The sequence below is a fragment of the Phyllostomus hastatus genome, unplaced genomic scaffold, assembly GCF_019186645.2.
Source record: "Phyllostomus hastatus isolate PE091 unplaced genomic scaffold, TTU_PhHast_1.1 phas_contig_29, whole genome shotgun sequence".
In the NCBI taxonomy this organism is placed as follows: domain Eukaryota; kingdom Metazoa; phylum Chordata; class Mammalia; order Chiroptera; family Phyllostomidae; genus Phyllostomus; species Phyllostomus hastatus.
Window position 1 is genome coordinate 26,691,764 of NW_025333835.1, and position 24,105 is coordinate 26,715,868.

The 24,105-nt window shown below is 39.1% G+C and overlaps 1 protein-coding gene across 2 annotated transcripts in view; it reads left to right on the forward strand.

Annotated features, from left to right (window-relative positions):
• The window catches only part of LMO7 (LIM domain 7), a 218,459-nt gene that overhangs the window by 72,274 nt on the left and 122,080 nt on the right, over nt 1–24,105 (forward strand). For both annotated transcript variants that reach the window (XM_045838967.1, XM_045838969.1), the window contains one exon: nt 14,439–14,508. In XM_045838967.1, coding sequence (XP_045694923.1) covers nt 14,439–14,508 — 70 coding nt within the window. The remainder of the gene's footprint in view (nt 1–14,438; nt 14,509–24,105) is intronic.

Genomic DNA, 24,105 nt, shown 5'->3' on the forward strand with positions numbered 1-24,105 from the left:
GACTTTTGTTTGGTTGATTCACTGCCAGAAAAGTTACCAATTCTTGTGCAGTATAGGGTTTGCTTGTTGCCTATTAAAAATCTCTAGGCATCTTAGTTCATTATCACCACCGAAGAATTTTATTATTTTATTTAGTAATTTCCGCAGTCTTTTACCCTTTAATTTACCCTTTTGAGCTGGCATTCTGAAATAAAGTGACGCATTGGCACAAGTGAGCTTATTGTATCTCCCATGCACCTGACTGGGTACCGACACTTCCATAGCCAGCACTGGGCACAGCCGCTGCACTGAGATGCCAGACGAGATGCGCATCTGGGTCATGAGGGTATTTCGGACGTTGATCGCCTTTTAATCTGACTACTGAAACCCGTATCCCCCACTAACGTGGCAGTTCAGTTTGTTTGACTGACTGGGCTCGGAGGAGTGGAGGGTAGAGAATACCCGTCTGGCTACCGTCTGCTGTCCTAATTCCTTTGCCGTGCGCCTTCCACAGGCAGCCTCTCTCGGCTTTCCCGAACGGTGAGGCGGGAGCAAAATCCAGTTTGGGGTTTTGTCTCATTAGTGAAAGCATTGACAAGAGTCTATAAGTTGATTTTAGCTGCTCATTATAATTTTCCAAGAATTTTATTAATAGCATTCATTAGTATGTCTCCGATCTTCATTGCCTATTAGTGTTCATGAATTCCACCTTACTATGTATTTTTAAAATTTGCAACTTGCCCCTCTATAAGTATCCACAATCTTCTTTTGTTCTATGGTTCTAGCAGAATGATATCTCTTTGCTAGGCATATTTACTAGCATGTTGAGCTAGTGACACGAGTTAGTAATTTCATAATTGACAAGGTACTTATGATGGCAATTTTGAAAATATTCAAATGAAAATGTTTTTCTCATGAAGTAAGAAGATGTATTTGAAGGCAGTCTTACTGGGTGTGTCTCTGGTTAGTCAGTGTTTCGAACCTGTCCTTGGAATAAGGCCACATCTTCTCTCTTTCCCAGGCTAGTGGTGCCGCAAAGCTTTATGCCTTCCGAACGCACGGCTCAGTTACTGAGGAAACTCTTCCCACACCGTCGCCAGCCTTCTTTCCATGGCTGGCGGCTTGGAAAGAGTAGGGCAAGACATTCCCCTGTTATTTGAGAAATCCTGTTTCTACTTACACCCGCATGTTAGGACTACGCTATCTGCCTGAAAGTGCCGTAATTCTTTGTTAAAGATGCATTTCGTAGAAGAAAAATGTTAAAAAATACGCCTGTGAATTGACTGTGAGACACTCAGATGATTGTCTTAAGACATCAGACAAGATAGAGAAGTGTGTCACTTCTCATTTATGCCAGGAGCACTCTGTCCTTGTTTAGGGAGCGACAAGGGCACTCGTGGGGCTGGTGGTGTCCATGCAGTACTCCCCGTGAAGCCTAGAGGCTCCTGTGTGATGGTGAAGGTGTTTCCTTCGAGCGCTGTCTGGCTTTGAATCGCCTGAGGTCAGTGGCTTCCATACAGCTCTCCAGTGTAACATTGACCCTGATCAGTATGCCAGCCATGGAAATTTAAGCAATAAATACTATTTTCCTCACTTAAAGTAATATATACTTAACTTAGCAGTAGGTAAACAAAGACACAAATGTTCAAGTTCATAAAATAATGGTAAAAATTTAAACTTTTTTTTTTTTTTTTAATGGCAGTGTTTTACGGTGATGGTCTGTAAGCTTTCATTTTCAGCTTCATGGTCAATTTTTTCCCCCTGTAATTTTATGTCTATATACAGTAAAAACATCATTCAAAAAAGACTAGTATATCAAGCTGAAGTTGAGATTGGAAAACATTAATTTAAAAATTCACTTCTGTTAAGGGAGTCACCTTGTACAGACTCATTGCAAATCTTGTAGAAGCCTTTTAAATTGTGGCCCCACACTTGAGGGTAGAAAAATGATGTGTTTTAGGAACCTTCATATCCCATCTATGGGGCTTTCTTGTCCTAAATGTAAATTGCTAAGAGGAGAACTTGTGAGATTTCAGTGATGGGGCCTCTGAGAAATAGATAAGAGTGATGGTGTACTAAAAATAAGAGGCAGTAACGTATGTGTTGAGTTTATGCGATGTAAAGAGTTCATACTAAAGTCGATCCGCAGGAGGCCATTGAGGTAGGTTTTCGAGGCAGTGAAGGCTCTCAGGTGGACATGTGGAGAAGGGTGTGCTGGCCATGAAGTGGCGAAAGCATGGGGAATTCTGGTCAGAGCAATGAGGAGTAGATTAAATAAAGGGAATGGATGCTGTAAGAAGGGCAAATATGTAATGCATCACTTAAATTAAAAGTATAGTAATTGCCTCATATGAGAGACTTAGTGTCTAGAATTTTTATATTTGCTAACAGTCATCAGTCAGAAAATTAGCTGAAACACAGCAATAGTGATAATGTTTAGGACATTGTTTACTGTAGAGAAACATGTGGGACTTTTATTTTTTAAGAAGATTTTGTTTATTTATTTTTAGAGAGAGGGGAAGGGAGGGAGAAAGAGAGGGAGAGAAACACTGATATGCAAGAGAGACATTGACTGGTTGCCTCTCTTATGTGCCCCATCGGGGACCAAACATAAGACATGTGCCCTGCATGTGCCCTGCAACCCAGACATGTGTCCTGCATGGGGAATCGAACTGGTGACCTTTTGCTGTGCGGCATGACACCCAACCAAGTGAGCCACACTGGTCAGGGAGAAATTTATTTTTATATGTGGAAAATAAAACGGTAAGGAGTAAGATTTAAGAAATGGAATAATAAACTACGTTTTTGTATAAGGTAATAGATGTCAAAATTAATTTATAGTTTTAATTTAATTGCCATGTAAAATCTGGTCTAACGTTCTCAGAAAAAGAATTACTTTAACATTTATATGGAATAATAGGCAAGTGAGCATGAGAAAAATAAGAAAAATTTTAAAAATAAAAATTTCTGTGGAAGAGTCTAATCCAATATTAGAATACATGGCAAAACACGGCGAGGCACAGTACTTAATAATCATGGGTTGCTTTATGAATGCATGTATGAGTGCGACAGCAAGGTCAGGAAATACATTCTTATACAAAAGAATTTGTATTGGGATAAATAATTTTAAATCTTATCATATATCAATAAAATATAGAGTAAAATAATAAGCTGGAAAAATACAATTGAAGAGTTAAAAAATCTTTGAAGGCAGTTTAAGGCTCTGAGTTTTGAAGAAATAGGGAAAATGGATTTTAATATGTATAAATAGATATTCTGGCAAATATTCTGAAGAAATATTATAAGCAAAAATGACTTAAAGATCATCCAGAGTTCAACAATTGGTAAGATAGACATTTCAGAACCTCAAAATTAAGTGAGCAAAGGATATGACCAAATAATTCACAAATAAAGAAATACTCCTGGAAACAAACACTGAATTCTTCTCCTTTGTTAGTAAGAAATAATTATGCTAAAATCAAATCAATTTAATGTTTCAGACATTAATTTTAATTTAATTTAATTTTTCAACCCCAGTTTACATGCATTCCTGTTTCACACCAGTTTCAGATGTACAGCAAAGTGACTGGAAACCGTGCCCTCTAGTAACCCTGCAACCCCATCCTCCTCCTGGCCCCGCTCCGTGCTGTCTGGACCTCACCCACTGTATTCTCTGTGCTGCACCCCGCGTATCTGGGGCTAGTCTGCAAATACCACTCTGTACTGCTTAATCCCTTCACATTTTTTACCCAGCCCCCTGGCTCCTCTCCCCTCTGATAGCTGTTAGTCTATTCTCTGCAGATACTATTTTAAAATGGAAACTAATATATCATTTAAAATCTGTTGCAAACCACCTTCCATCACCATATGTTTGACTTGGGTGGTGGGCACACAGTACAATATGCAGATCTAGTATCATAGACGTGTACACTTAAAATCTGTATGGTCCTATTAACCAATGGCACCCCCAAAATTAATAAAAAATAAAGAAATAAAGTCTGTTACAAAACGTTAAGCCATATTGAGACAAAATAGTCTGTACTATTCTCAAATTGACCAAGAGGATATAAGCTGGTACAGCTAGGAAAAGCAATTTGGCAATACCTGGTAAGTAATTATATGCTATTTTACTTATTAATATAAACACATATTTATTATAAAAGTCATAACTTGCCAATAATTTTCTTTTGAGAACCAAAGAAAAGAGTACAAAATGGGGAAAATATATGCATAAAGCACTTTCATGGAGGAAAGTATTATAAACAACCTAAATATCTAAAATGTGGCATGTAAAATCGGTGCACATTTTACATCCCTTTGAGTGGCGGTTCGGAAAGCTGCGGCAACTGTGGACGATTGTGCTGTAGGTAGCGGACAGGTAGCTGGCCACAGCGTCTCTGTGCCCTGCCGCTTCTGAGAGTGTGAAGAGTTGCTGCAGCGTGGTGCCAGGAGGCGGGCAGAGGAATGCTGCCTGTGGTGCCAGGGCAAGTTGGTTCACATTGCCAAATTCCTTTCCAAACATGCATTAAGGGCTTAACACTAATGATTTTATCTCTAGAAACATAGTCAATAATACTGCAACAAGTTTGCAGGATGAGATCTCGATGATTACTAGAATTACTGGGGGGAGCACATTTAAAGTATAAAAATGTTGCATCACTAAATTGTACACCTGATACTAATATAATTACTGTAATATTGTATATCAACTATACTTAAATAAAAAATAAAGGAAAGAAATGGTAAGGAGCATGAATAAAAACATGTATACAGACATGCATCGAAGCCTTTTGACGGTGGCAAAAATTGGAAGGAACCTAAATCTAACTGTAAGAGAATGACATGTCACTCTCACGTACATGAAAGGATGGAGAGGAATTTAGCAATGCCACTTAACAGTAAAAAGCAGAACCAGGACAGGAACCCAGAGCGCCTCTGCTAGACGCGCTTTGTTACTGATCGGACATTGGACATTTCCTGCTACTCAGCAAGTCCACTAGTGCTCTGACTGCTGAGGTTGTTTGGAATAAGAAAACTGCTCTCAGACCCGTTAAGCTCTGCTAGACTCACTGCAGAACGGTTGCTTCAGGCATAAGTGGGAGGTTAAATAGGGATGTCTTGTCGTAATAGACAACGATACGTTTTATTGGTACTGACTTGTTGCTGTTCCATACATTTTCACATTTTAGCATGCATTGTTAACTCTTTATTTCTGTGGTAGGAATCTCAGCAGTATTCGGAATTACTACCACAGGAGCTCCACAAACTGAACTTGCATGAATTTTAATACCCATCTTTAAAATGATAAGTATTTATAGCAAATGCTTTTACACTTTTAAAATTTAAATTAATCTTCTTATAACTTTATCCATGGAAATGTGATCACTAACTATTCAATGTTATTTAGAGAATATTAGAGCTTCTGAATTTAGATGGAAGTAATTAATTTAAAATCTTAGCAAGGAATTTATTTAAGATAATCATTCCTCCCCTCCCCCACCTGTCTTCCTGCTCTCCATCATTCTGTCCCCATTTCCTTGTTAGTTTGGTTTTTTTATTAGATTCTACATATGAGTGAAATCATATGGTATTTGTCTTTCTCTGACTGGCTTATTTCACTTAGTATAATGTTCTCTAGGTCCATTCATACTGTTGCAAATGGTAAAATTTCTATAGCTGAGAAGTATTCCATTGTGTAAATATCCCATAGTTGTTTTATCCACTCATCTACTGATGGACACTTGGGCTGCTTCCATATCTTGACAGTTGTAAATAGTGTGGCAATGAGTATAAGGGGTGCTTATGTTCTTTTGAATTAGTGTTTTGGGTTCCTTCAGATATATTCCTAGAAGTGCAATTGCTGAGTCAAAAGGCAGATCCATAATTTTTTGAGGAATGTCTGTACTGTTGTCCACAGTGGCTGCACCAATCTGCATTCCCACCAACAGTGCAAAATGGTTCCCCTTTCTCCACATCCCCACCAGCACTTGTCGTTTGTTGATTTATTGATGATAGCCATTCTGACTGGTGTGAGGTGATACCTCATTGTGGTTTTAATTTGCATATTTATCTGATGATTAGTGACATTGACTATCTTTTCATATGTCTATTGGCCATCTGTATGTTCTCTTTGGAGAAGTGTCTAATCAGGTCTTTTGCCCATTTTTTTAATTGGTTTGTTTGGGTGTTTTTTGGTGTTGAGTTTTCTAAGTTCTTTTTATTTATTTACTTTTTTATTTTAATCTTTGTTCAAGTACAGTTTTCTTCCTTTTACTCCCATTCCAGCCCACCCAGCCAACCCTCCCCACTTCCCTCCCATTACCACCCTCCCCCTAGTTTTTGTCCATGTGTCCTTTAAATTTGTTCCTGTGAACCCTACCCATTCTCTCCTGAAATTCCCTCTTCTCTCCCCTCTGGTCACTGTCAGCCTGTCCTCTATTTCAGTGTTGTTGGTTATATTTTGCTTTTTCTTTGTTTTGTTGTTTAGGTTCCTGTTAAAGGTGAGATCATATGGTATTTGTCTTTCACTGCCTGGCTTGTTTCGCTTAGCATAATGCTTTCCATCTCCACCCATGCTGTTGCAAAGGGCAGGAGCTCCTTTCTTTCTGCTGCATAGAATTCCATTGTGTAAATGTACCATAGTTTTTTGATCCATTCATTTACTGATGGGCATCTTGGTTGCTTCCAGCACCCAGCTATTGTAAATTGTGCTGCTATGAACATCGGGGTGCAAAGGTTCTTTTGTATTGGTGTTTTAGTGTTCTTAAGATATAGTCCCAGCAATGGAATTGCTGGGTCAAAAGGCAGATCCATTTTTAGTTTTCAGAGGAAGTTCCATACTGCTTTCCATAGTGGTTGTACCAGTCTGCAGTCCCACCAGCAGTGCACTAGGGTCCCCTTTTCTCCACAACCTCTCCAACACTTGTTGTCTGTTGCTTTGTTTATGATGGCCATTCTGACTGGTGTGAAGTAGTGTCTTACTGTGGTTTTAATTTGCATCTCTCTGATAGTTAGCGATATTGAACATCGTTTCATGTGTCTTTGGATCTTCTGTATGTCCTCCTTGGAGAAGTGTCTGTTCAAGTCCTTTGCCCATTTTTTAATTGGGTTGCTTGTCTTCTTAGAGTGGAGTCGTGTAAGTTCATTATATATTTTGGAGATTAAACCCTTGTCTGAGGTATCATTGGCAAATATGTTTTCCCATACAGTTGGTTCTCTTTTACTTTGATACTGTTTCCTTTAGCTGTGCAGAAGCTTTTAATTTTGATGAGGTCCCATTTGTTTATTATTTCCTTTATGTCCCTTGCTCTAGGGGACATGTCAGTAAAAGTTTCTGTGTGAAATATCTGAGATTTTCCTACCTATGTTCTCTTCTAGTACTTTAATGGTGTCACGGTTTATATTTAAGTCTTTTATCCACCTTGAATTTATTTTTGTATAAGGTGTAAGTTGGTGCTCGAGTTTCATTTTTTTGCACGTAGCTGTCCAGTTCTCCCAACACCATTTGTTGAAGAGGGTATTTTTATTCCATTTTATGTTGCTGCCTCCTTTGTCAAATATTAATTGACTGTATAGACTTGGGTTTATTTCTGGGCTCTCTGTTCTGTTCCATTGGTCCATGTGCCTGTTTTTATGCCAGTACCAGGCTGTTTTGATTACAGTGGCCTTGTAGTATAGTTTAGTGTCAGGTATTGTGATCCCTTCTATTTTACTCTTCTTTCTCAAAATTGCAGCAGCTATTCGGGGTTTTTTATGGTTCCATATAAATTTTTGAAGTGTTTGTTCTATGTCTGTGAAATAAGCCATTGGTACTTTAATAGGTATTGCATTGAATGTGTAAATTGCTTTGGGTAGTATGGACATTTTGATGATATTAATTCTTCCAATCCACGAACACGGTATATGTTTCCATTTGTTTGTGTCTTCCTTGATTTCTTTCCTCAGTGTTATGTAGTTTTCTGAATACAGGTCTTTTACCTCTTTGGTTAGGTTTATTCCTAGGTATTTTATTTTTCTTTTTGCTATTTCAAATGGGATTTTTTTCTTGATTTCTGCTTTTGCTGTTTCATTGTTGGTGTACAGAAATGCCTTTGATTTCTGGATATTGACTTTGTATCCTGCTGTTTTGCCAAATTCATTTATTAGGTCAAGCAGTTTTTTTGGTGGAGTCTATAGGATTTTCTATGTACACTATCATGTCATCTGCAAACAGTGACAGTTTTGTTTCCTCCTTTCTGATTTGGATGCCTTTTATTTCTTTTTCTTGTCTGATTGCTGTGGCTAAAACTTCCAGTACTATACTGAATAGAAATGGTGAAAGTGGACAGCCTTGTCTTGTTCCTGATCTTAGTGGAAAAGATTTAATTTTTGCCCATTGAATATGATGTTGGCTGTAGGTCTCTCATATATGGCCTTTATTATGTTGAGGAATGCTCCCTCTATTCCCATTTTGCCGAGTGTTTTTATCATGAATGGGTGCTGTACCTTATCAAATGCTTTTTCTGCATCAATTGATATGATCATGTGGTTTTTTGTCTTTGCTTTTGTTTATGTGATGTATTACATTTACTGACTTGCGAATATTGAACCATCGTTGCATCCCTGGAATGAATCCCACTTGGTCATGGTGTATGATCTTTTTAATGTATTGTTGGATGCGGTTTGCCAGTATTTTGTTGAGGATTTTAGCATCCATGTTCATCAGCAATATTGGCCTGAAGTTTTCTTTCTTTGTTGTATCTTTATTTGGTTTTGGAATTAGGATGATGTTGGCCTCATAAAAAGAGTTTGGGAGTCTTCCATCTTTTTGGATTTTTTTGAAATAGTCTGTGAAGGATAGGGGTTAGCTCTTCCTTAAATGCTTTGTAGAATTCTCCTGTGAAACTATCTGGTCCAGGGCTTTTGTGTGTTGGGAGTTTTTTGATTACTGCTTTAATTTCTTTTGCTGTTATTGGTTTGTTCAGAAGCTTTCTGCTTCTTTTTCATTGAGTTTTGGAAGATTATATTTTTCTAGAAATTTGTCCATTTCATCTAGGTTTTCAAATTTCTTGGCATACAGTTCTTTGTAGTAATTTCTTACAATGCTTTGTATTTCTGTGGTATCTGTTGTAGAGTTTTCTAAGTTCTTTACAAATTTTGGATATTAACTCCTACTCAGATGTATTGATGAATATGTTCTTCCATTCTGTGGGTGGTCTTTTAATTTTGTTGATGATTTCCTTTGCTGTGCAAAACCTTTTTAGTTTGATGTAGTCACAATTGTTTATTTTTTCTTTTGTTTTCCTTGTTTGGGGAGATATATCTGATAAAATATTGCTACAAGCAATGTCCAAGATTTTGCTGCCTATATTTTCTTCTGTGGTTTTTATGGTTTTGGGTCTAAAATTTAAGTCTTTGATCCCTTTTGAATTTATTGTGTGTGGTGTAAGAAGGCAGTCTAGTTTCACTTTTCTTCACAAATCTGTCCAATTTTTCCAACACCATTTGTTGAGTAAACTATCTTTAGCCCACTGTATGTGCCTGCTTTCTCTGTCAAATATTCACTGACTGTAAAGGTGCTGGTTTATTCCTGGGCCCTCCATTCTGTTCCACGGATCTATGTGTCTGTGTTTATGCCAGTTCCATGCTGTTTTGATTATTATGTCCTTATAGTGTAGTTTGATACTAGATAGCATAATTCCTCCCACTTTGTTTTTCTTTCTCAGGATCACTGTTGCTATGTGGGGTCTTTTGTGGTTCCACATAAATTTTTGAAATATTTGTTCTGGTTTTGTGTAATCTGTTTTTGGAATCTGAATAGAATTGCATTGAATCTATAGATTGCTTTGGGTAGTATGGACATTTTAATGATGTTAATTCTTCCTAACCATGAACATGGTACATGCTTCCACTTACCTGTATCTTCTTCTATTTCTTTCTTCCGTGTCTTATAAATTTTACAAGTACAGGTCTTTTACATCCTTGGTTAGGTTTATTCCTAGTATTTTATTCTTTTTGTAACAATTGTGCATGGGATTGTTTCCTTTAGAATATTTTAAAGTCCAATCTGGTTCATCCACAGAAGGGACTGTATTCAGTCACTAAAATGTATGCTATAGATGTATATTATTTCTATGGACAATATAATGAAGTAAAAAGTAAATTATATGTTAAAAAAGATAACCAGTCCAATCACTAATCTAATAGAGAGCTTACCCTCTTTATCAACATTTGGTGATTAGGAGGGAATATTGGAGTTTGACTGTTTGCCAACAGAAAAATAAGAAGTGTCCATGTTGATAGAAGCAAAAAACAAAACAAAACAAAACTAAAACAAACATCATTTCTAGCATTTGAATGAAACTAAAGGTAATGTCTTTCTAAATTTATTTCTCTAAAGAAGATAGAGGTTTTGAATTATTAACAGAAAAACTTCTGCATTAAAAGTTAGACGGTAACTTTTAGCCAGTATTTTTATAGCACGTGCGGAATGCCAGGCACCTTGCTGGTGCTAGGAGATGCTGCTTGAGTTTAGGGAGTGTTCTGGTGTGCTGCGCAGCCTCACCGTCTGGTTGCTCTGCAGCCGATCACATACAGCGCTCTGCCTTTTGTAAGCATTCAAATATTTGTTGAGCAAAACTGGCCTCTGGGAGAAAAGTAGGCTAATGAGTAAATGTCAAATCACGGATAAAACAAATATTGTTGCTCTTTCTAAGGAAATGTGTAATGTCTTTATTGTATTTTTTAAAAATTTGAGTTACTAATAGGAAAAGTTTGTCTGCTATGGGCTGTAAAAATGTCATTGAGAGGAAGATGTTAGAGATGTATGTGTGAATGACTACCCAAATAATTTATAGTTTAAAAAGTTCACTCGCAGTGGATTGATGTGCTCAGTCTCTCTGGTGCACTTGGAAAATCTGTGGAAATAAGAAGTCAAAAGATGTCCCTACATTTTACACCTCTGCTGAACAGCTTCCTATTAGAGGGGAAAATAAGGTTTTACATTTGCAACTAGTTTCTGGAGACTAACAGAGAGAGCAGCAAATTTTGATTACAACCTCCTATAACTGAGCTGGACATCATGTGGAGCCTCAGGGACAATTTTCTGAGTTTCACCCCTGAGTTTTAGTCCCCTTCACTGGTGGCAAGGTTTTGGAACAGAGCCAAGTTTCTAGCATTGGTTGTGCCAGTCAACTCCCTGGGAACGAGTGTTTTGTGGGGAGAGGAAAAGGAAATAGATCATGCTGGAGAGATGAGCTGAAGGGGACGGGTTACAGGAGGCGTTGAGAGCACTCTGCTGTGGGGATACCAAGTGACTGGGAGTTTTCTGTTCTGGTTTTGAACTTACCAAAAAAGCTGACCTCTGAGGGCTGTCAGAGCACATCACCAAGTTTATGCCATGGCCTGGGTGAGAGAAGCTCGGTGGAGTAGCTGTATGATGCTCCATGGAGTTAGAAGGATGGATACGGGGATGCGGCAGCTGGACCGGTCCCCCACTCCTTTAGTTCCTTGTGCACAGAGGCCACAGGAAGCTTGTCCTGCTACCTCAGTCTTGACTAGAGCCAGTCACCTGCAATTAGTGTTGTCTTTGGGAGTGTGTGTAACCGAAGACCGCTTATTATGCAAAGTAGTTTTATTTACAAAAGAGAGTAGTATTTCTCTTACATGACACTTGTATTTTATTTGACATAACACTATGCTCTATTCCTTTAGACATACTTAAATGTCACAGAAATGTAAATTTAATGAAACCTCTTTTTCTCCCAATTAAGATTATTCTAAAAGTTCTTCCTTTAATTATATATGAAAATGACTATTTTCATATTATGGCTCATAATTTGATGAGGTGTTCAGTATTTGCCAAAACTGTATGTGCATTTTCTCCATATTCTAGTGCTTAGAACTGATACCACTTTAAGTGTTGACAAAATAAAACAGCATTTTTCTCAAGTGATTCCACTTTTTAGAGGGTCGTTCATGTGTTATATACAGAGTGTTGGTTTGTCCCTGTGGTTATTTCTGTATTTGTGCATGCCCTAGGAGGCTCCGCAGTCAAGAAGGACGCTGGTCTACCATGTCTGTGCTGCTTCTAAGTCACAGCTCTGGAAACTTCTGATGAAGGGGAAGTCAGCTAACTGTTGGGAGACAGCATTTATCTGTCTGTTTCATTTACCTCTGTCCCCTACTCCCTTTGGCTAACCTAATTAAGAGTAGGCTGTGTTATTATCCATCCTGGAAACTATATTAAAGAACACTCTTGATATTACTAACACTGTAATAACAAAGGTAATAAGTGAAGTAAACAGGCACTTCATCCGAATGATCTGGCCAAAGCCTGCAGTGACTCAAATGGGTGGAGAAGGAGCGTATGACACTCTTTCTCTACCACGGACAACTAATGTCCAAGTTTCGCTGACATTTTATAAGTTGCCCCAGCTCATTGGTCTTTAACAGTTGCCTGTATTTTTCCATGTATAATGCACACTTCTTTGCCCAAATATTTGATGGGAAGAGAAGGATGTGTCTTGCATGGGTAAATGATGACATACCACAAGTGTAATAATGGGTACAATAATCCTGTGTATGATACACACAAAACGTGGGTGCTCATTGTACTCGGGAGCACATTATACATGGCAGACATGGTAATATCAATGAAAGGTTATGTTTAAGACCCAGTTACTACAGGAAAGTGACTGCCAAGCTAGTGGTCAACTGCCAAAAATCTATTTCTTGATTTGTTCTGTGCCAGACTGTCTTCCTCATAGTGATGCTTCAGTTGCTAATTCACTGCATTGTAGGAATGCTACCTTTAATAGAATTGCAGAAATGCCCAGTATAGGGAACAACTAGAAGAATTAATTTGAAACCCTCCTTTCCTTATAAACCTGGTCAATCCTTTTCTAGCTCCTTAGCTAGTCATTAAAGAAAAATAAAGCATTTGGGAAGGGAGAAAGCCTTCTTTCCTACATGGATTTCAGTACACAAATAAGTAATTGGGAATTAAGGAGTTAACAGTTTCAGGAAAAGCTTAAAGTTGAGGAGATGGTTTTGTTAAATTGTCTAAGGATTGTTGTGTAAAGAAACTGTGAAAACAGAAAAACATCTTTTGTTCACCAGACTAAGTCTTCATAAGTCCCTGCTTTGTCATTCTGAATCCTGTCAAACAACATTCTGAAGGTAATTAAATCGAGACTTTTGTCTTTTTTATTTTTAACACATTCAAGTGTGTATATAAATCTCTGGAATGTTGAAGGAGTGACATTCCACAAGTGTTAGATATTTTTTTTTCTGTCGCCCATTGTTAAGAGGAGACCAGGAAATTAAGAATGTTTGATTCTTTCTCCTTTATTTGCTTTCTGAGTGGAGCTCTGTTAGAATTTAAAAAATGTGCTTTTTTTTTTTTGGTGGACAAATTATTGCATAGGAAAGTCACTGTTTCAAGTTATTGTTTTCTGGCAGTGATTAATGATTATTTCACCAAGCTAGCATCAATGCAAAAGCATTATTATGGTATTAAATTTCTCTGTGGCCTGGCACTGTATTAGTAAGCAACAAAGAAATAGAATTCACAATAATCTAGATTTAGAACCAAAAAGTGTATTCCAAGTTGCAGTTGTCAAAGCTGTGTTCTTTTTTTGTGTTCTAGAGTCTGGAGACAGATCTCTGTAGATTGTCTTAGCAACTTAAATTTGTTCAACATTACATTCTGAGGTAACTGTTAGCCTATTTTTGGAGTTCTGGTACATTTAATTTTTCCTTCAGTGTTTTGCCGTGAACAAAGTAATCAATCATAGCCTTGAATGAGTTACCAATAAGAACTGGGTGGCTATTAGGATGAGTTCTATTTTGACATATTTGAATAGTTTTGAAACTACCTTTTAAAATAAGGATCAGTTTACATTCAGGCATTAAAATGTCTACATAAATATACATACAGCTATGTATGTACATTATATATTGAACCCTGAGAAAAGCCTATGGACATTATTAATTACTATAGCTACATTAACTTATTTTTGTTTTTTATTCACGTAAAAGGGTAAATAGGAATAAATAGTACTATCAATCTTCAAGATAAATAAAATAATGATGTGTTAGAGGAAAAAAAATCATTGAAAATGATTAGTAGAAAAAAGTATCCTTAGGACCAAATGAACTAGATTATAATGAAGAAATTCTTAAACAGGCCATATGCAACAATCAAGTACTCCCTTTCTTTAATAAATGGGGATCTGACTATTTTTAAAGACATGGCTTTGGATATAGTCTCTGTGGTCTACGAGGACAGCTCACCGCTGTTTGCAGCGCGGTTCTGACTGTTTCTTGAACTGTTTTCTTGGCTGGTTGCTTTCCGTTGGGCTCTTGGCTCTGAAGAACATTGAGGCTGGAACATAGGATTTTTGAGAATGTTAAAGAGAGCACTAAACTGATATTGGCATTCTTGTCCTTACATATCTTATTTCTGTATTTACTTTCAGTTTGATTAATAAGATTAAACCTGGTGTCATTAAGAAGATCAATAGACTCTCCACACCAATCGCAGGTTTGGTAAGTAAATTGCCTTCAATACTAGATCTCCTCCTGGTTGAAATGTAGATGGACAGGCACAGACAGCTTCTCTTATCTGGAATTATTACAGAAATTAGGTTTGGTTTTTTTGCTCAAGAAAAGCGTGTTTGGTGCTGTCCCCCTTACACTGTTAGTACCCCTCTCTGTTTCCCCTCTGCTGGGAGGTTTTATTTTATCTATTTTTTGTTTGTTTTGATTTTTGTGCCCTCAAACTTCACACATCCCCCTTCTTGGCTTATTTCTTCCGCAGAGTGCATTTGTTCAGGATCGCGTTCCTTTTGAGCTCAGCCTGCATGTGTTGTTTGCTGGTTGAGCACAGTTTAGGGAAACTGTCCGATGTTTACCAGTTGTTATGGTTCTGGTACTTCCTGCCTATGCAGGACCTCACTCAGCGCACAGAGCTTGGAGTGTGCTGGCAAATACTCGAGCCCTGCTAGCTCTTTGACTTTAGGTAATAGTTTTCCTACCAACATCCTATGTGACGTTGGACATGTCACCATCTTTTTGTCTCAGTCACATTATCCATTAAATGACTATATGTGGATGACTCTCTAGATTTTTAGCTTTAAATTTGGGACTTTGCATATGAAAAATGTCCCACTCTCTCATTATATAAATATTCTGGTGGGTCAAGATGCTGAAGAGCCCTGGCTGGTAGGACTCGGTTAGAGCATTAGCCTGTGAATGAAAAGCTCTCCAGTTTGCTTCCCGGTCAGGGCACATGCCTGAGTTGTGGGTTTGGTCCCTGAATGGGGCACGTGCGAAAGGCAACCGACTGATCTTTCACTCCCTTTCTCTGTTTCTGAACTCAATGAGCATGTCCTCAGGTGACGATACATAACAATAATAATAATGTAAATTCATCAACACAGATGAAATAATAAATGCATTTTATTACTTATACTATACTATTACTTATTACTATATGCCTAATGAAAAGAAAAAAAAAGACACTGAAGGGACCAATGATAAGATGGAACCATGTCTTTGGGAATAAGTAATTTATCATTGCAATGCATATGATGATTAATTTTCAAAATGTTAGCAATACCTATAAGTCAAGGTTGATGATAGAATTCAGTTAAATTTAATTTCACAAAACACTGGAGCTTAAGAGCTAATAATTAGAATGTAAGGGAAAAAACCATATTCTCTTTGGAATAGTCAAGCTGTGCTTGTAGTACATTAAGCTGTGCTTGTAGTGCTTCTGTTTGGCCACCATGTATATGCAGATGTTAGAGGCATGAATAATTAAACATAGCAATGCCAAAATGTCTGGGTTTGCAGCTGTCATAAAAATCTCATGGGGATGGGGGGTGGTACAGGGTAAAGGATGTGGTGATGGAAAACGTAACTTTGGGGGGTGGGCACACAATGCGATAATACAGATTATGTATCAGAGAAATGTACACTTAAAGCCTATATAATTTTATTAACCAATGTCATCCCAATAAATTGAATTTAAAAAAAGTTAAAAGAAAATCTCAGCAAAATTTTGACCGAAATGCATTGTTTGCAGAGTATTTGTTATTGAAAATATCTGTCTGGCGATATATGAATATATAGCAATATAGAAATAGGTATATTAATTAATTCTAGTGATAGAGTGCATTAGAAGGTATTAAGGAATAACTGAAAGAAATTTGAGTTTTGAATATTCTAGGAAGAATATTCCATAGTAATAATAAACTAAGTAAGCTTTATGTGAAAGTAACTAATGAAATAACTTCTATGAAAATTAAAAGTTTGAATTGTGTTGAAAGTACTCTCTGTCCTTTCAAAAGGCTTGAGCTATTCTTAGACATTTCAATGCTTAAATTTTAAATGGTCATTTCTTGGATCAGTTACATGCCTTTTAAATGAAATTAGCTTTTGTCCTCAAACACTCTGCATATTTGGAATATTTGAATTGTGGTGGTTTGTTGTTGGCCACAAGAGGTTTTACTCAATCTTCTGATTCTATGATGAGATGAAATCACAAATGTAATTTTAAATCCAGAGATCTCTCCAAATATTTCTATTTCAAGCATCAGAAATTTTATCTGGTTTGGATTTCATCTCTAGCGAGAAACCAAAATGAAATGCATTTCCGGCATATTAAATAGGGTGACTTTCCAAATCCAGACAATGAGCATTTTCAATTGAATGCAGGGGCATAAGTGTGACCACAGCCTCAGAACCGGGCTAAGCCCAATTGCCTTGCCTTTATTATCATGCCCCATTGGACTCCTTCCTCTGATGCCTGTGTATCAGGGTGGGTATAGCAGAACCCAAAGCCTTAATTTCATGTGTGAATTAGAGCGCCAGCATCTGTCTAGTGGGGTTGTTATGAGGATGGAAATGGATTATATTGTGTATAGATGGTCTGACACACAGATATTGAATTAATGTTCTTTTGGAGCACATTTATTCTTTTAACAGATAATGGAGTGCCTACTGGGTCAAGAATGTTTCTAGTTTATAGGGATGTATTGGAGGAACAAAGATAACTGCCTACATTCTGGTGGGGAAACAGGGGTCAGGCAAATCAGTTAACAAATGAGCAAGAAAACATCAGATAATAAATGTGCTGCAGGGAATTACAGTAGACTGTGACTCTGACACCTGTGAGCAGTTCATAAGGGACTGTGAAGACTGACCTCTAAGAATTCTTCAAGGAGGAGTATATCAGAGGCTTCTATTTTGACACTTGTAGAGGAAAGTTGAAGAAGCTGAGTCAGACTGTTCATACTGTAACTGAGCCAACCGGGGCTCAGCCCTGTGCAGCCTTGACACATGACCCAACAATTAGTGTTGAAGGAAACAGGTTTTTATTTGTGGGACTACAACTCTTGCTCAGAGCCCTCCTCTCCCATGAGACCCAGCATTTCCCTTGCTCCCCAAAGGGCGATAAGCCAAAACCATGCCCAGAAGTTCCCCATGTCCTTATCTGTCCTTAGCCAGCTGTGCAAACAGGTCTCCATCCCCTCTGGAAAGTGCTCTTGTGGGTTTCAGAGTTGCCATCCTCTCACAGCAGCTCTCTCCTTCAGGATCTGGGGTACGTTCTCAGCCTCCATGCAGTGATTCAGGGAAACATGTGCTGTGTTACACTGGGTCATGGTGGGGTCCAGGGAGGTTCACATCCCAAAAGAGTGGCTTCTCCATACATCCTTTAGAAAAGCACAAGTCTGCAGCTGCTCTCCCAGTCACAGTTTGGTTCCAAGCATCTCCCGTGAATCTGTGCTTGGTTAGGGGGTTCTGCACAGCTCCATCAGCTCTGCTGCTGTCTTCTCTAGGCTGGGTCTCCTCCTTCTTACTCCAGACCTCATGGCATCTCCTTACACACCAGACCTCATGGCAGACTGGACCCCTTCTCTTTCAGCCAGCCCTTATTTTAAATGCTCAGCCTGGAACTTTCTATGTGACTTCATGTCTGGCCCCTCCTATGATATGTTACTTTTGCCAGTTCCCCTGTATGTTTTACCTCTTTTTGGCTGCCATCTTTAGTAATGGCAAGTTATGGCAAGAGTTCCCCGTGATGCACCGACATTCAGGTTGGGCATCCACCTACCCTGGCTATGTCATGAGTCACTTATGCTCTTAAAAGTCACATGTACTGTGGGGGGACTCCACCCGCAGGGCCCCCCTGGCCACCACTGATGAGAATAAGTCTACCAAGACATGATCTGCTTGGGGAGGAAAGGTGGCCAATCTCTCAAAGGAGAAGGACCGTGAGCTGGTTCCTCAATGGGCTTTTATTGGGTTCATTTGCACAAGAATACAGATAAAGCTCATTAATCATTGTCAAGCAGTAAGGATCAGACAAAAGATAACAAAGAACTCTGAGGGCCTATTTTGAGTCAGGGTCAGATAGCTAAAGAGCTGTAAAACTTTGAGGAACAAACTTACTTCTTGCTTGGACCCTTATCATTTAATTGAGAGCATTCTAAACAAAGCAGGTTTCACAGGATTTTACATCTTCTTTCTTAGGCTTGATTGCCTGGGGAACCCACCCTTTCCAGCACAGGGCTGCACCACCCTCTGTCATTGTTTCAGGCTTAGGTGGAGCAAGGGAAGTAAGGCAACCAAAAGATTAGGAGATTTCTTGCAGACAATGAAGACTCAGACTTTGTCAAAGCCGAGGGGTGAGGGTCCATCACCCCCTTTTGCTGTACCCCACAAAGTCCTTCCTTGAGGGCCTCCCATGTGATCATGCCTGTCTTAGATCATTCCTCCCTTGGGGAATCTTATCTGTCATTGGCTAACCGACCAAACATTGGGGGCTAGTTATGGATGAAGTAAAAGGAGCAGAAGCGGCTCTCCTGCCAGGGAGATAAACTTTTGTCTCCTTGGTGGCTTACAGTCCAAGGTTGCTCCCTCAGCCTTAGCCTTCGTGGGGGTTACAGCTTCTGAAACCAGGCAGGGTGGTTTCCAACAATGTACCTTACCGCCTGGGTGGCAGCGCTCTTCCTACAGCTATTAACTTGCATTGTTGTGCAAAGTATCTTGAATACCTTATCATCCACTTCCCCCTTCCCCTAGCCAAGGGTTTGGGATTTTCTCCTACTTTTAGATGACTCCCGCTTTGCACCCCATTAAAATATGAGTAATTTTTGTGTTCACAACACATAATATAATGACTGATACTTGTAGGAGACCAAAGATTTTTAAATGAATGAATAAATAAGATTTCCATTATGGAAAATGATAGGCTCTAAAAGTAGGTATTTGATGAGATAGTGTTACAGATTGAAATGTGCCCCTTGAACTCCCCCCACCAAGATATAATATACTGAAGTCCTACCACTTTAGAATGTGACCTTATTTGGGAATAAACTTGTCGCAGGTGATCTACTAGTTAAGATCAGGTCATACTGGAGTAGGGGGGGTTCCTGACCTGATGTGACTGGTGTGTTTATAAGAAGATGGCCGTGTGAAGACAGACACACAAAGGAGGAGTGCCGCGTGACAGCTGAGGGGTGATGACGTATCTACAGGCCAACAGACATCAAAGATGGCCACCAAACCACCAGAAACAAGGAAGACTTCCCCTACAATTTTTGTAGGGAGCCTGGCTTTGTGGTTGCCTTGATTTGGGACTGGCTCCAGAATTGTGAGACAGTGAGTTTCGGCTGTTTCAACCTACTAACTTTATGGGGCTTTGTTATGGCAGCCCTAGGAAACTAACACAGACAGGTGAATGTTTCAGTTACCACATGCTTTTTAAAAGACTTTTTATTTTGAAATAAATTTAGAGTCACAGGAAATTGCAAAAAATTTTTAAAAACAAGACTGCACCGAGAGGCTCTCTGCTCTGTGCCCTTCACCCCTTCCCCCCAGACGGTAACATCTTGCCCGACTGTGGAACAGTGTTAACACCAGGAAGTGGATATTGATCCATCCAGGAACATTCATCAAAATTCAACAGTTTTACATGTAGATAATGCTTTTTTAGTGACAAAGAGTGGAGATGCTTTTAAGCTAAGTGAGATGTAGAGTGTTTTGTTTTAAGGATTTTTTTTCCAGAGAATTCACCCATTAATCATCCCATGCTCAGAATAAACATGGCAGCTGCATTCCACATGATTGCTTTTCGCCTGTTGGAGATGGCATCTCCTAGGCGAGGTTCTCAAGAGAGGTACCTGAGTAGATCAGGTACCTCGTCTTTCCAGGCCACCCATAGCACGAACAGCTGATGCTTATGTTCCTGGGGAAGAAAGTTGGCCCAACGCGCTGTGCTCAGGGGTGTTAGTTCCCTTTGGGTCACTCAGTTCACACGTGTGGATTGAAGTGGGTTCTGTGAATGAGGTTTGTGTGGGGTAGATACATCCCATTACGTTAAATACAGTAACAGTTACACAATTTCTGTGTAATATTTTGTTAACCTGAGTGATTTTAGTGCTTCAAGCCCCCTCTTCCATTCCTCCTTTCTTATTTTCTTTCCTTTCCCTATAACATTTCCATTTCATGTCAGTTTCCATGCACATTTATTTAGCTTGGAAGTCGGGGCAGTGTGAAAGGCACAGCAATGACAATGCAGGAAGAAATGTTTAGATCATTTAGAAATATATTGAAAGCTTTGCTTGGAGCTTTCATGATTTTTTTTTTTAATTTGGGAAGGTAGTAATCATGTTCCCAAAGAGATATGGCATTTCTTCCTTGACTGAGTTTCAATTACAAAGAAATTGTTTTCCCCTTTTCTTTGCAAAGCCATGCTAAAAAAAAAAAAATTCTAACCCAGGAGTTTGAGTCTTCCAAAAAATTAGCTGGTATTAATTGTGGGTCTGTTTAAATCATTAAAACTCAAAACAAAAACTTTATATGGGAATAAAAATATCCAACCTCAATACAAAACCCCAAGAAGTTGGCAAGATAGCTTTTTTAATTTAAAAATTAAAAAACTTTTTTTCAATTATACTTTACATTTAATATTAATTTGTGCAAGCAAGGTATCCCGATGGAGAAAACCGTTGGACCAGAATGTTTTCCATCTGATGTGTTAGAGTGCAGGAAATACAATATATATAGAAAACACCACATAAATTATTAATCCTCAGACTTATGGTCATCTGGGACCCACAATGATTTATTTGTATTTAGCTAAAGCAAGGTTTCTCAACCTTGGCCCTAATGACTATGGGCATTTTGGGCTGGATGATTCTTTGTGGTGGGTGTCTGCCTTGCGCATTACAGAATGTTTAGCAGCATCCCAGGCCCTACTCACTGGGTGCCAGTAGCATCATGCCCCCAAGCCACCACCTGTGACAGCTAAAAATATCTCCCGACATTGCCGATGACCTTTCTGGGTAAAATCATCCCTGACTGAGAACCACCGAGCTAAAGAATCAAGAAAGTAAACACTGCTCCTTTACATGGGCTACCTTTGCCAAATAACTACAGATTTGATTGATCTACTCACACTTGCCCTCTCAATTGCAGTTCTCTTTGAAAAGCAACAGTATTTCGGAACACTTGTTTTGAACCATTCAATTGTGTGATGCGTGTGTCCATTGGTGGGCTTACTAGAAAACCCTCAGGGTAGCCACCCTTGCATCGAAATATGGGCTGGATTTGACCATCTCTGCCCTAAAAGGTTCCTCTTTCGGATTACTTTGCAGAGTGGAATGTGGAAGGGTTGACTGGAGAGGCCGGGCGGGCGGGTTGTCTCCTCACTCAGGAATGCCGGAGAAGGCAGGAAATGCAGAGATAACCAGCCAGCTTCAGCAGCTGCCCTTGCTTCCATAATGTCTACTTCAAGAAGGAAGGGAAGTTCCTGGGTCCCTTCTCACTGCTGTTTCTCACAAGGTTATTCGTGGTTGAGGTGCTTGCACCTGTGTAAATCATGTCTGAGTCGTCTTCACACTCGTCTAGACCTGGGTGCCTGCAAAGTAGCGCAAGCTAGTCCGTCAAGGGCACCGTGGAAACACCTAGGGTTTCCCTTCCAGCAGTAATAGAACATTTACCTGAGGGATCAGCTATACAGCGTAATTATTCTTACCCAGGTTTTTATCTCATGCTTTTCTAAAAACTATTTTCGGGAAGTGACTATATTTATCCCATTCTTTCCCCCAGGGGTGGAGGAGCCAAGCGGGTGGAGAGAGGAGAGGTCTGTGGAACAGAGTTTGTGAGCTCTTTCTATAAATAAAACCAAATAAACACAAACAAAACAAAAGTGACAGTGTTTTCAGGGGGAAAAGCCCACTTTTGTTTTTTTTCCCCCTCTTTTTAAAATCCAAGTTGAAGTAATACAAGAAGTACAAATATAATTACTATTTTCATTCTAGGGTAGCACTTTTCTGGTTAGGAGGCCGGGATGGATTTTGCGGGCTGGAAGAGAACACGCTCCAGGAGCCGCGGCATGGAAGGCAACACTGCAGGAGCAGCCAGGAGATGCCTTCCTTGCAGCCGCCGTGACTGAGGGCTGTTCCGCGCGGGTCAGACCCGGTGTGTGTCTCAGAGCACAGGCGTCTCTGTTGTTGATGATATGCGATGCTTTTGTGAATGTATTTGGATATTGATGTGTAGAAAACACCGACAACAAGCAACAGCATGTTAGGATGGCACTGTAGAGCAAGTTTAAAATAACCTCTCTAGTAGATAATAAGCGAAATACTTTTGTGAATGTATTTGGATGCTGACGTGTACAAAACACCACTAACAAGTGACAGCATGCGAAGATGGCATTATAGAGCTAGTTTAAAGTACCCGCGGTAAGATCAATAGTGTTTTTTTTTTCTGTTCTTCAATTTGATTGCTGATTTTGCAGAAGTGCTTGAGGAGATCTTCCAGGTGGCAAATCTGGGAGAGGCTTTCCCCAAGCAGATTCTTTTTGATCGGCTCGCCCTTGCCTGTTGGATGGCTCAGCCAGGAGAGCAGCGTTCACACAGCGCTGGCACTGGCTGTCCTGACCCCCCCTCTCCGATCGACAATGGAAGCTGGATGTCTCTGTACATCACCATGCTCTTTAGTGTTCGTCCACTTGTCACCCTCCACTGTGCTGGAATGCTTTCACATGTTGGATCGGACCTTGGTATTACTGAATTTGAAAAGATAGTTTTTATTTCTTCTATTGACTAATGGAGACAATGATGGTTAAGTAACATCAATAGACTGGACTACAGCTGCTCAACGGTGGTCTCATGAGTAAAACTACGCTAAAGAAACGTTTTTATTTCAAAGGACAGGTGAACTGTTGTGACAAGTTGTGTCATTATCCCTCAAAGACTAAAATTTAAACTGCTCTTACATTACTGGTTTGTCAGTCTCGTTATGTTCTTTATAAAGAAAACAAAAATAACAAAAATGTGGGGTACCTTGTTAAGGTATAGGAAAGTACTATATTATTGCCATTATTAAGGTATTGTTTACACTTGTATTAGAAATTATAACATAAAAGTTATGCATTTACTAAAAGTAAGGCCACTCTACACATTGTAACTGACATTTTCCCTGGCTGTATTTTAAATACATTTTTTCTAATGTGCATATATTTTGCTGGAATTTCTGTGGATCGCCATCTCTGTTGTGAAGTAGTTTGGGGTTTTCCAATAGTCAAGTCTGAGAAAATAGCCTGAATGGGAATTATGCACTGGCTGTCTTCACAGTAATTAGATATTACAACTATTAGATATTAACTATCCAGATGAATGGCATATAAGTAAGTCAATAATGGCATATAAAAACATTTTTAGGAGATTTCTTCCAGAGTCTCCTTGTCTCTCCACTTCTCTCCAACTACCAATTAAGGCTAAGTATCACCAAGAGTGTAGACTTAAGCACTTAATGTCAGCTTTGAAGTTGTTTCCAATGTCCTCGTAATCACGCGGCGCTGTGGATCAGGAAACTCCTGTTTTGTTTCCAGCCGTGATCTCTTAGTCATGGCATCGACACCAGTTTAGGAGAGCTTTCCCAGAGTTCCAAAGCTGACTTGTTTTAAAATCTAGGATGAACATCTCTGTGCCAACTTTCAGCCTTGAGAGCAATTTTCTTTTTAAAAAGCATAAATGAATTAGAATTCTTAAAGCAACACTATCATTAATTTGTGGAGTTTTAAAGAAGTGATTCAGAGTAGGATTGTATCATATGTGACAGTTTATT